Source organism: Onthophagus taurus, chromosome 11 (genome assembly GCF_036711975.1).
Source record: "Onthophagus taurus isolate NC chromosome 11, IU_Otau_3.0, whole genome shotgun sequence".
Lineage (NCBI taxonomy): Eukaryota > Metazoa > Arthropoda > Insecta > Coleoptera > Scarabaeidae > Onthophagus > Onthophagus taurus.
Window position 1 is genome coordinate 33,387,486 of NC_091976.1, and position 14,422 is coordinate 33,401,907.

Below are 14,422 nucleotides of genomic sequence, written 5' to 3' on the forward strand. Positions count from 1 at the left end.
AAAGTGTCAAAAAAAATGCTAATTTAAAAATTCCTGGAAGCCGTATTTATTGAAATTAAGGAATGAAACTTATTTTAAATTAAAGCTCAAAGCTTTCTCTTGAAAATGATGTATAATAATTGTTGGGTTGGATTGGAAAAATATAGAGAAAAAAAATTTTGAAACAAAACTTACATTTTCGAATAACCTAAAAATGTTAAAAAGATGCTAATTTAAAAATTCCTGTAAGCCGTATTTATTGAAATTAAGGAATGAAACTTATTTTTAATTAAAGCTCAAAGCTTTCTCTTGAAAATGATGTATAATAATAGTTGGGTTGGATTGGAAAAATATAGAGAAAAAAAAAGTTGAAATAAAACTTACATTTTCGTATAACCTAAGAGTGTCAAAAAAGATGCTAATTTAAAAATTCCTGGAAGCCGTATTTATTGAAATTAAAGAATGAAACTTATTTTAAATCAAAGCTCAAAGCTTTCTCTTTAAAATGATGTATAATAATTGTTGGGTTGGATTGGAAAAATATAGAGAAAAAAAAAGTTGAAATAAAACTTACATTTTCGTATAACCTAAGAGTGTCAAAAAAGATGCTAATTTAAAAATTCCTGGAAGCCGTATTTATTGAAATTAAAGAATGAAACTTATTTTAAATCAAAGCTCAAAGCTTTCTCTTTAAAATGATGTATAATAATTGTTGGGTTGGATTGGAAAAATATAGAGAAAAAAAAAGTTGAAATAAAACTTACATTTTCGTATAACCTAAGAGTGTCAAAAAAGATGCTAATTTAAAAATTCCTGGAAGCCGTATTTATTGAAATTAAAGAATGAAACTTATTTTAAATCAAAGCTCAAAGCTTTCTCTTTAAAATGATGTATAATAATTGTTGGGTTGGATTGGAAAAATATAGAGAAAAAAAAAGTTGAAATAAAACTTACATTTTCGTATAACCTAAGAGTGTCAAAAAAGATGCTAATTTAAAAATTCCTGGAAGCCGTATTTATTGAAATTAAGGAATGAGACTTATTTTAAATTTAAGCTCAATGTTTTCTTTTTAAAATGATCTGTAATAATCACACCTAATAACCATTTATCAAAGAAATACCTTTTTGAACAACAAAATTCAACAGCACCACTTTTCACCAAACTTCTAACCTCACATCTGGATGAATAAGTTTAAAGTGTACCTGAAAATCCTACAGTGCGGATTGCGACGTTTTTTATACAGATTCTCTCTTGTATACACTTGTATAGTAGAAAGTACCGACAGCTTTAAATGCGCCGAATAGATAACTACAGTTTAAAATGAGTGTTTAAAATTACTGGTACTTTAAAGTACCGTCGGGACACAAAGGGTTAAATATCCTATGATGCAAATGGGTTAAGTTATTATGATTTAATACAAAAAATTAAATAATAAAGTTCTTATAATCAATTTTAAGTTTAATAACTTTACAGATTCACAATTATTTGACTTTTAAACGTCAAATTGACAATTAAACGTCAATATCGTTAAAAATCTAGATCTCAAAAACTCAAAAATCAGGTAATTTTATGTAAAAAATCTTATGGAAATACTAAAATTAGCGAAAAATATTACTATAAATCAAAAAATTTATGAAAAAACTGGTATGAAATATGCGATATCAAAAGTTTTTCAAAAATTTAGGTTGGTACCATTTTTGTTGTGGTTTTTAAGAATGTCAAAGTGACGTTTAACGTTACGATGACATTTGTATGTCAAAATTATTAAAAAAATCAAAAACGGTTAGAAATAGAACGAGAAAAATAAAATATCAATAAGAATGTTGGATGGAAAACTATAGCATTTATCAAATTTATCAGAATGAAATAATTAACACCATTATTGTAAAATGATCTGTACAAAAAATATTTGACTTTTAAACGTCAACTTGACAATTAAACGTCAAACTAACACTAGACCTAGAACTAGAAAGTTTCAGGTTTGCACGGCTAAACCGTCTGACGACGAATATTAAACCCGAAACTTTCTAGTTCTAGGTAGAACTAACACTAGACCTAGAACTAGAATCATTCATTAGTCTTGAGAGACGCACGGCTAAACCCGAATGTTTCTAGATTTAGTGTTAGTTCTAGTTTTAATTATTATTCAGCTGTGACGTCACAAACGGGCCTTCAAACTGTGTCCTCTTAGATTCTACCGTCCTTGGTATAAATACTAATAATCTGAACGAGAACGGGTAGTTGTCTGAATAAATGCGCATTGATATTATTGATATAACAGACTCTTCTTTCCCCGCATTAATCCGTTAAATCGAGGTTTAACGGTATTAAAATTTTTTTGCAAAATCTTAGCGTAAACAATGGTTAATAAGGGGCTCATCGAAAAAGTACATCGGCTTCGAGGACGAAGCGACCTTCTCTTAATGTCGAGTGAAGTCGGTGCGTGCGAGCGCGAAAGGAAAATCACTCAATCAATTAAGACGTCGGGTAATTATGGACGCGGCATTAAAATACCGATTAAATTTCTTAGATAGGTTAATTAGAAAAACGTCGCCGTCGTTCCGAGAAAAAATAGAAGAATTTAATTTTTAAGTTTGATTGCTTAATACTTATATTAAACGGGTATGCCTTCTCCCGAAGTGTCATCTTTAAGAAGACATAATCGCCCCGGCGCGAATTCTCCTAAAGTCGACGAAATTTATCTGAATAAGCCGGGTCTCTGTTCGATAATCGGAGATTTTTCGAGAAGCTGATTATGCTTTTTCGAGCTCCTAAATTTGGATCAGCCCTCACATACGATTACAATAAATCCGCGGTTTATGTACCCCGTTTAGTTGTGTATTTATATAGTCGGTAAGAAAAACGGAAACGTTCAAGACATCGCGAACGTTGTTTAGAAGCCGTCCCATTTCTCTTTAATATTCATGGGGATGGCGCGGTCGGCAAATTAATCGAATTTGTTGTTTGCACGTCGGCTCTGTCGTTGCAACACCGCCGAGGACACATAAATTCCAACGAACGTCCAGACTCGTCCTGCTGTTATTTACCTTATTTGACACGTTTGCGACGGTTTTATCCATTAATTAATCCGTGAAAAAAAAAAAAATTCTAATTTTATTCGAGCTTTAAACACATTTTTTATACTTAATTATATTTTAATTATTAATTTAAATTTGTAATGGACAAAAATTACAATTCGTTGACACCTATTTACAAGATGACAACCTAAAGTTTATAATTTTTTCTTTTCCTGTTAGAATAAATTTGTTTCAATAAATTTCGTCTACGTTCAAAATATTTAGGTTCTTCAAACAGACTTTAAAGCCAAATTTGATGATATGTTAATGAATAATCTTTAAAAGCAAAAAATTAGGTGAAAAATACACGTTGATTAATGAACGTATCCTATTCACTGTCATTTTGACAACTGTCACTGCCAAATTTTAAAACTGTCAATTAATCAATGATGTAAGAGCATTATTAAATAATCACATTATTTATATTCTATATTTGGTATAAAAAATGTTTTAATTCAAGCTTAATTCTTAATTATATAGATTTAAGTCATTAAGTGAAATGAAGAAGACTTGTTGGAATTTGGAATTTAGGTACACACGATCCCACTTATATTCGATTAAAATTTATCGGAAAAATTATTAGGATGGCGTAAGAAACTATTTTTTCCTCCTATCGAAACTCTCATTAGTTTAATCGTGATTAAATAGTTGAAACGCTTAACTTAAAAAATACGGCCTTTAAGTTTTGGAAACCCAAATAATTTCAAACTTTCTTAAAAAAAATTTTTTCTCCATCTTTTTTTATAAATTTCTTAAAATAATCGGATTTAATATAAAAATCGTTAATTATAACATGGTGAATTAATAAGAAGATGCCTGTACAAGAGGGGAAACGGCTTGGAAGTTTTTCTGAGGTCGCCCTGGTTTATTTGTCAAATCCTTATTTATGGGCGGCCGCGATAATGAACCTTCTTGCCTCTAAAATAATGCGATTGTTGTCCCGCGTCTTCTAGCTTGGAAAGACCGAAGAGAGGAGAAGAGAAACCCCCCTCGACAGAAGCCCGACAGACGACCTTTAATGCTGAGTAATTTAGTAAATGCGGGATTACGTCGGGTTAGTTCTTACGCAGCGTATAAATTCAAATTTGCCATCCTCGGCAAAAAAAAATATTTTTATTTTTTTTTTTTTAATAAAAAATGTGATAATAAATTTTAAAACAGTCAACATCAAATTTTATTCATTTTTAATACATTGCAACTAAAACTAGAGTAATACTAGCATCAGAACTAACAATACACTTAGAACTAGAAACAATGTCTCTAGTTCTACGAATGTGAAAATGTACCACATTCTAGCATTGAATAACAATTAAAACTAGAACTAACAGTAGACCTAGAACTAGAATCATTTGGGTTTAGCCGCACGTCTCTAAAGACGGCTAAACCCGAATGATTCTAGTTCTAGGTATAGTGTTAGTTCTAGTTTAACACTAAAACTGTTACTATGCAAAACTAACACTATACCTAGAACTAGAATCATTTGGGTTTAGCCGCACGTCTCTAAAGACGGCTAAACCCGAATGATTCTAGTTCTAGGTCTAGTGTTAGTTCTAGTTTAACACTAAAACTGTTACTATGCAAAACTAACACTATACCTAGAACTAGAATCATTTGGGTTTAGCCGCACGTCTCTAAAGACGGCTAAACCCGAATGATTCTAGTTCTAGATATAGTGTTAGTTCTAGTTTAACACTAAAACTGTTACTATGCAAAACTAACACTATACCTAGAACTAGAATCATTTGGGTTTAGCCGCACGTCTCTAAAGACGGCTAAACCCGAATGATTCTAGTTCTAGGTATAGTGTTAGTTCTAGTTTAACACTAAAACTGTTACTATGCAAAACTAACACTATACCTAGAACTAGAATCATTTGGGTTTAGCCGCACGTCTCTAAAGACGGCTAAACCCGAATGATTCTAGTTCTAGGTATAATGTTAGTTTTAGTTTTACACTAGCATTGTTACTATGTAGAACTAACATTATACATAAAACTAGAATCATTTGAGTTTAGCAGTACATCTCTAAAGATGGCTAAACCCGAATGATTCTAGTTCTAGGTCTAGTGTTAGTTCTAGTTTAACACTAAAACTGTTACTATGCAAAACTAACACTATACCTAGAACTAGAATCATTTGGGTTTAGCCGCACGTCTCTAAAGACGGCTAAACCCGAATGATTCTAGTTCTAGGTATAGTGTTAGTTCTAGTTTAACACTAAAACTGTTACTATGCAAAACTAACACTATACCTAGAACTAGAATCATTTGGGTTTAGCCGCACGTCTCTAAAGACGGCTAAACCCGAATGATTCTAGTTCTAGGTATAATGTTAGTTTTAGTTTTACACTAGCATTGTTACTATGTAGAACTAACATTATACATAAAACTAGAATCATTTGAGTTTAGCAGTACATCTCTAAAGATGGCTAAACCCGAATGATTCTAGTTCTAGGTCTAGTGTTAGTTCTAGTTTTACACTAGCACTGTTACTCATTTGGATTTAGCCGCACGTCTCTAAAGATGTTGACGCTTAATTGTCAAGTTGACGTTTAAAAGTAAAAAATTTACTTTTTGTACAGATCATTTTACAATAATGGTGTTAATTATTTCATTCTGATAATTTGATAAATGCTATAGTTTTCCATCTAACTTTCTTATTGATATTTTATTTTCTTGTTCTATTTATAACCGTCTTTGATTTTTTTAATATTTTTGACATACAAATGTCATCGTAACGTTAAACGTCACTTTGACATTTTTAAAAACCACAACAAAAATGGTACCAACCTAAATTTTTGGAAAACTTTTGATATTGAATATTTCATACCAGTTTTTTTATAACTTTTTTGATTTATAGTAATATTTTTCGCTAATTTTAGTATTTCCATAAGATCTTTTACATAAAATTAACTGATTTTTGAGATCTAGATTTTTAACAATATTGACGTTTAATTGTCAAATTGACGTTTAAAAGTCAAATAATTGTGAGTGTAAAATTATTAAACTTAAAATTGGTTATAAAAACTTGATTATTTAATTTTTTGTATTAAATCATAATAACTTAACGCATTTGCATCATAGGATATTTAAGGAACCATGTCTGTGTTAGTTCTATAAAAATATACAACAATCTAAACCAAAATAATCAATTACTTCCATTTTTTGATTTTTTTCAAAATTATTGACAACATTCCATTTAATTATTTTAACTTATTTTCTCCTTATTAAGTATCCTCAAGATGTTTTTTGACGATTAAAACAATTTTGACACACACCAACAACCTTTTTCTACTATTGAATTATCCTATTGAAGTGTCACAGAGATATTTTAAACCATTTAGAGCCATTTTGAGCTAAAATTATCTATATAAATCGATTTAGCTATCAAAATTTCTTTTTAATTCTAAATGAAGTTTATTTTTCGTAACCACGATGTACATTTATTATGTATGATGATAAACAATGAGTGCGACCGGGAATGGAAACGTAAAAGCAACAATCTGGCTTCTTGGGTAGCTTTCTGGTAGTAATAGTAATAAATCGCATAACTGTATTTCTATTTTGTTGAGTATAGAAACTCGGCGTTCTGGTATTTAGGCTTCGGAATTCGTCACAGAAATTTACAGAAAATCAAAGACCTACTATGTACGACTCGCGTCTAGAATAACAGAGAATGGTTATCGATCGTATGGAATTAGCGATTACTTGGAAATTACACCTAACAAAAACTGGTAATAATAAGTGGTAATAAAAGCTTGCGGTTAGATATTAAATATTATGAGAAAATGTTAATCGTATAGATATAAACCCATTCGCCTTAAATTATTCATCAATTACCAACACTTTATCTTTAAAAAATTTTTTATGTTAGTGAACAAAAATAAATTATCTGTTATTCTTATCATAGAAAAAAATTATATATATATATAGTTATCATAGCCATATAACTTTGGTTTTCAAATATATATAGAATATATATAGAAGTTAATGACAACTCGTTGTAACGGAGATCCCATGGTTGCTCACAGATCATAGATGACATCATAATGTCATGCAAATTTTCGCAGCATGATGTTAAAAAAGGGGTTCGTCGCTTATCCATCATTTGGGTTACCACAACTTACCGCGAATATGGATTCAGAAAATTCTGTTTTTTTTTGTTGAACCTGAAAAAAAAAAGTTTTTTATTTGGGGGGATTTGAGGGGGCGTTTCAATTTCGTCCCTTTCGTCCCCACTGTCGCATACATTACCCCGTCGGGTCCTTCGCGGAGAGTAACGCGACAGTCGCCAAATAGACAAGACAATAGGGCCGGGGGCCCCTCAGCCGTTTGGACAATGGCCCGTTCCCGGTCTCCGCTTTCAAACTTGCCGCCGCCGTCGCGGCCTCCGTCTTCTTTCCTCATCCCTCGCCCTTCCATTCTCCTCTTGGGGCCTTCGAGTTGTGTCCCCCCCTTGTCTTGCGAAGCCGAACGGAGCGGGGCCTTCTCCTCGCGTACGTGCGGCCGCGCGTGTGTGTGTGTGTGTTGGCCGGGACAGGTTACAGAGGCGCGGCGGGAGGCAGCTTGGAATGCTGAGAGGGCATTGCAGTCGCCTTTTGCCAGTCAGTCCAACTGAAGAGACGCAGCGGGAACGACGCGACGCGCGCGACCTCTCGTTCCGATTTTGAAAACCGGAGGATTTGGGCGAGTTTTTCGGCGACTCCGAATGCGTTGAGGGAGATTATTGTGCCGCGTCGTTGAATTTTCTTTTATGTGAAGTGATTATTTTTGAATTTGGTTCTTTTTTGTTCGCGAATTGTTTATGTAAACGCGTGTATGTACGCGGACATAAGACGTGCTGCGGTGCTTCTTCTTCTACATGTGTTGAAGCTCGCAGAGGATATTCTAATTACATGTTAGGGTTCCGAGTTCGGAAGCCTCTTCGTCTTGGGAAGAACTAAAGTATAAAAGGTAGATTTTATGATTTAAAATAAAATCGCGATTAAAATTATTAAAAAGGATTTAAAAGATTTTCGTTTTTTAATTCGAGATGTTTTCAAGGTGAATAGTATATTTTTGTTCTACTCATTAGCCCTACGGTTCTTTTGGAGGGTAAAACTGTAGGTAGAAAAACGTTACCTATAGGGCCAGGTAACTACTACTAGACTTGGAGGTTCTAAGTAACCTTCGGTTGGCAACACCTTCGGGGCCCCCGAAAGCAATTATCCCTGGACTATTGCCCGTAAGGTCCTCGAGAGATGAAACTGGAAACTCCTTATTAAGCGCAATAAACATTTGAGGAAATCGCGGCGATAATTACGATATCTCGACTCGAGCGCCTTTAATTATCAAAGATAAAACGACGATTCGGCGGCCACAATGGGGCCCCCATAAATAATCGTAAATAGATTCGTGTCGTGTATAATTAAGTGGCGCGGTCTCCCGGTCGCGTAATAAAACCCATCATAATAATCCCGTAGATTGAATAACATCGGAAACGAACTGATTTATCGTTACTTTTCGTTTTAAAAACTCCTACCAGGTCTTACTTTAATCGATTGTGACACAATCCCAAAGTGACACCATTTCGATCGATTAATTACGACAAACGGTAATTGAAAATATCCCCTCGGGTAATTATTCCTGCATATTAATAAGAAACTCGCCAACAGATGGTGTATTAATAGGCGGATAAACTTTTCCGATTTTTAATTAATACATTCGAAGACTACTTTTATTACTCAAGAAATTCTTATTTGTATAATAACATCTTTATTTAAATGATCCCAACTCATTATCTTGTCAATTTAGGTAGCCGCGAGCGATCTTTGCAATATTATTAATATATTAACTAATTTAGACTGCATATGGTTTTAATTGAAACAACCTCAAGCTTAATAAAACAACATCATAGATGTGTTATGAGATTCTATGATGTGTTATAAATTATCGCCTATTGTCGATATGTTAAGTAATTTAGATGAGATATGGTATAAGTAACCTTAGAGATATAAAACAATATCATACAATCATCGCTTTAGATTTAACCGAGGTCCCTATCGGCTGAGGTGATGTAATACGTTATAAATTGTAGTTGTATTTTAATACATCAACTAATTTTGCGGAGATATGATATTAATTGAAGCTCTTAGGTTACAACCAACCTCACAATAACAAAACAATATTATATAAATCGTTTTACATTTAACTGAGGTTCATTTTGGTTTAGCTGGTATAGTATGTTATAAATTGTAGCGCCTCGTCCTCAAGTGACCTCGGCGCTTTAATATATCAACTAATTTAACGAGGATATAGTATTAATTGAAATGAGTAGATTTTCGACAAAACAATATCATATAAAATCGTTTTACATTTAACTGAGGTTCATTTCGAATGTAATACGTTAAAAATTGTAGCGCCTCGCCCGCAAGCGACCTCGGCGCTTTAATATATCAACTAATTTTGCGGAGATATGATATTAATTGAAGCTCTTAGGTTACAACCAACCTCACAATAACAAAACAATATCATATAAATCGTTTTACATTTAACTGAGGTTCATTTCGGTTGAGGGGATGTAATACGTTATAAATTGTAGCATTAATATATCACCTAATTTTGCGGAGATATGATATTAATTGAAGTTCGTAGGTTACAAGCAAACACATTAATAAAACAATATCATATAATCATCGTTTTATGTTTAACCGAGGTCCTTTTCGGTTTAGCTGGTGTAATATGTTATAAATTGTAGCGTCTCGCCTGCAAGCGATCTCGGCGCTTTAATATATCAACTAATTTAACGGGGATATAGTATTAATTGAAATGAGTAGATTTTAAGCAACCTCACCTTAACAAAACAATATCATATAAAAATCGTTTTTCATTTAACTGAGGTTCATTTCGGATGCAATACGTTATAAATTGTAGTGCCTCGCCCGCAAGCGACCTCGGCGCTTTAATATATCAACTAATTTAACGGAGCTATAGTATTAATTGAAATGAGTAGATTTTAAGCAACCTCACCTTAACAAAACAATATCATATAAAAATCGTTTTACATTTAACTGAGGTTCATTTCGGATGTAATACGTTGTAAATTGTAGCGCCTCGTCCGCAAGCGACCTCGGCGCTTTAATATATCAACTAATTTAACGGGGATATAGTATTAATTGAAATGAGTAGATTTTAAGCAACCTCACCTTAACAAAACAATATCATATAAAAACCGTTTTACATTTAACTGAGGTTTATTTCGGATGTAATACGTTAGAAATTGTAGCGCCTCGCTCGCAAGCGACCTCGGCGCTTTAATATATCAACTAATTTAACGGGGATATAGTATTAATTGAAATGAGTAGATTTTAAGCAACCTCACCTTAACAAAACAATATCATATAAAAATCGTTTTTCACTTAACTGAGGTTCATTTCGGATGCAATACGTTAAAAATTGTAGCGCCTCGCCCGCAAGCGACCTCGGCGTTTTAATATATCAACTAATGTTGCGGAGATATGATATTAATTGAAGTTCTTCGATTACAAGCAAACTCACATTCATAAAACAACATCATATAATCATCGTTTTATGTTTATCCGAGGTCCTTTTCGGTTTAGGTGGTGTAATATGTTATAAATTGTTGTTGTTCTTTAATATATCAACTAATTTAGCGAGAATATGGTATTAATTGAAGCAACCTCACCCTAACAAAACATTATCATACAATATCAACAATAATCATCATTTCAAGTTCAGCCGAGGTTCTTCTTTTGGTTGAAGTGGTGAAATATATTATAAATTGTAGCCCCTCGGCCGCAAATAATTTCGGTGATTTAATATATTAATTAATTTAGATGGGAAATGTCTAATATTTTATTGTCTTAATAAAACAATATCATAAAATCATCGATTTTAGGTTTAATCGAGATCCTGTTCGGCTAAAATGTTATAAATTGTAGTAACGCAAAAATTGATCAATAAAATTTATTAAACACACCTTGAAACTACATTAACAACGATTTATCGTAATTAACTTTCGAAATTAATTATTATCTAATTATAAATCTAAAGATACTAAAGTTCCGTTATTAAAAATGTTTAGTTATTTTAATTTTAATTTCAATTACAGGATGGGAGCGCCTCCGCGATAATCCGCCAGAAAAGTGTCGAAGATGGAGCCTTTCTGGATCCTATTGCCGCTCTTGCTGGCTTTGGCCCGCTCGGAATTGGTAAGGGACCTAGAGGTGTCCGAAGGTGCTCCCGTTGGTACCAGAATCGGATTCATCGAGGAAGGTGTCACCACCGATAGCGGGCCGCCTTATTTAGTAGTTCCGGTTGGTAACAGCGTCAACACCGACCTATTAATCGATTTGACAACTGGTGAAATTAGCACGAAAGTTCTTTTAGATCGAGAAACTCGTTCGAGTTACTCGTTAGTCGCAATCACGATAAGCGGTTATAACATACAAGTCCACATCAAAGTTTTAGACGAAAACGATAACGCCCCAACGTTTCCCGTTGGCGTGATGACCATCGATTTTCCCGAAAACACCCCGTTAGACGTTAAAAGAACTTTACACCCAGCGAAAGATTTGGATTTGGATCAATACAACACTCAAAGATACAACATTGTATCGGGAAACGTCAACAATGCTTTTCGATTGAGCGCGCATCGAGAACGAGACAGCGTTTTATATTTGGATCTCCAAATAAACGGATTTTTAGATCGCGAATCGATTGCTTCGTACAGTTTATTAATCGAAGCTTTAGATGGGGGAACCCCACCTTTAAGGGGCGAAATGATGGTTAACATCACGATTCAAGACGTCAACGATAACCAACCGATTTTTAATCAAAGCAGATATTTCGCGACAATTCCCGAAAACGCAACCGTTGGAACAACCGTCTTACAAGTTTTCGCAACGGACACCGATTCCAACGAAAACGGAAAAGTCGAATATTCAATTAATCGAAGACAAAGCGATAAAGATGTAATGTTTCGAATTGATTCAACGACCGGGTTTATATCAGTAAATAAACCGTTAGATTTCGAAACTAAAGAACTTCACGAATTGGTGATAGTAGCGAGAGATCGGGGGTTACAACCGCTGGAAACGACAGCTTTCGTCTCGATTAAAGTGACCGATGTTAACGATAACCAACCGACGATTACCGTCATCTTTTTAAGCGATGACGCAACCCCGAAAATATCGGAATCCGCCCAACCAGGCGAATTTGTTGCACGAATCTCGGTGAACGATCCCGATTCAAAAACGGAATACTCAAACATTAACGTAACGTTAGATGGTGGCGAAGGACATTTCGGTTTAACAACTCGAGATAATATCATATATTTAGTGATCGTTTCTCTTCCGTTGGATCGCGAAATCCAACCGAATTATACTTTAAATGTGGTTGCAACCGATACCGGAACACCACCGCTTCACGCATCGAGAACAATTTTATTAAAAGTGACCGATATTAACGATAACGCCCCGGAATTCGAAAAAGATGTTTATCAAGCGAATGTTATGGAAATTTCCGATCCGGGAACGAGTGTTATCCAAGTGTCCGCGACCGATAAAGATGAAGGCAATAATAGCGCGATCACCTATTCGTTAGCCGAAACGTCGGATACTCATTATTCGTGGTTTCAAATTGATCCGCGTAGTGGTTTAGTGACAACGAAGGTGCACGTCGATTGTGAAACCGATCCGGTGCCAAAGTTGACGGTGATCGCGACCGATAATGGTTTTCCACCGTTGTCTTCTTCCGCAACGGTTCACGTAACTATTCATGACGTCAACGACAACGAACCCATCTTCGATCAAAGTTTTTACAACGTTTCCGTTGCGGAAAATATCGCCGAAGGAAAATGCATTTTAAAGGTAAGTCGTTTAAATTAATTCATTGATTTCAAATAAAATTTCATTTATTATTTATCGTTACGGCGACGCCCTATTTTTCCATAAATGATACCGAGTAATTGAGACGTAATCGTAATTTAATCAATGTTGAAATGTTGTTTTTCTTGTAAATCATCTGAGACAACCTGGAAATTATTAGACATTTTTGGATATTCAATGAAGTTCTTAAATGTTCCAGATAATTCATGAATATAAAAATCGTCCAATTTTGATATTTTGTGATTTATACTATATCATTAGAAATTGGTGATAGATAAATATGAAATAAGTCTGGATTATGATTTATTGATGTATTAGGAATATTTTTGATACATAACGTCTTTCTCTATCAGTTTTAGTATTTACGTTGTGGTTGATTTTATTAAGAAAAATCGTCCAATTTTGGCATTTTGTGATTTATTCTATATCACTAGAAACTGGTGATAGATAAATATAAAATAAGTGCGGATTATATTTTATTGATGCATTAAGAATATTTTTTATTCATAACGTTTTTCTCCATCAGTTTTGGTACTTAGGTTGTAGTTGATTTTATTAAAAAAAATCGTCCAATTTTGACATTTTGTGATTTATGCTATATCATTAGAAATTGGTGATAGATAAATATGAAATAAGCCTGGATTATGACTTATTGATGCATTAAGAATATTTTTATTCATACCGTCTTTTTCCATCAGATTTAGTTCTTACGTTGTAATTGATTTTATTATGAAAAATCGTCCAATTTCGACATTTTATGATTTATGCTATATCATTAGAATCTGGTGATAGATGAATATGATATAAGTGCGGATTATGATTTTTTGATACATTAGGAATATTTTTTATTCATAACGTCTTCCTCCGTCAGTTTAAGTTCTAACGTTGTAGTTGATTTTATTAAGAAAAATCGTCCAATTTTGACATTTTGTGATTTATGCTATATCACTAGAAACTGGTGATAGATAAATATGAAATAAGTGCGGATTGTATTTTATTGATGCATTAAGAATATTTTTTATTCATAACGTTTTTCTCCATCAGTTTTAGTACTTAGGTTGTAGTTGATTTTATTAAGAAAAATCGTCCAATTTTGACATTTTGTGATTTATGCTATATCATTAGAAACTGGTGACAGATAAATATGAAATAAGCCTGGATTATGACTTATTGATGCATTAAGAATATTTTTATTCATACCGTCTTTCTCCATCAGAATTAGTTCTTACGTTGTAATTGATTTTATTATGAAAAATCGTCCAATTTTGACATTTTGTGATTTATGCTATATCACTAGAAACTGGTGATAGATAAATATGAAATAAGTGCGGATTATATTTTATTGATGCATTAGGAATATTTTTTATTCATAACGTTTTTCTCTATCAGTTTTAGTACTTAGGTTGTAGTTGATTTTATTAAAAAAATCGTCCAATTTTGACATTTTGTGGTTTATGCTATATCACTAGAAGTTGGTGAT

At 33.3% G+C, this 14,422-nt stretch overlaps 1 protein-coding gene across 1 annotated transcript in view; it reads left to right on the top strand.

Moving 5' to 3' along the window:
- The first annotated feature begins 7,665 nt into the window (after positions 1-7,665).
- LOC111423548 (dachsous cadherin-related 1) overlaps positions 7,666-14,422 on the top strand; it is a 186,784-nt gene continuing 180,027 nt past the window's right edge. Inside the window, exons 1-2 of the mRNA XM_023056794.2 lie at positions 7,666-8,008; positions 11,166-12,924. Of these exons, the coding sequence (XP_022912562.2) occupies positions 11,209-12,924 (1,716 nt within the window). The 5' untranslated portion in view covers positions 7,666-8,008; positions 11,166-11,208. The remainder of the gene's footprint in view (positions 8,009-11,165; positions 12,925-14,422) is intronic.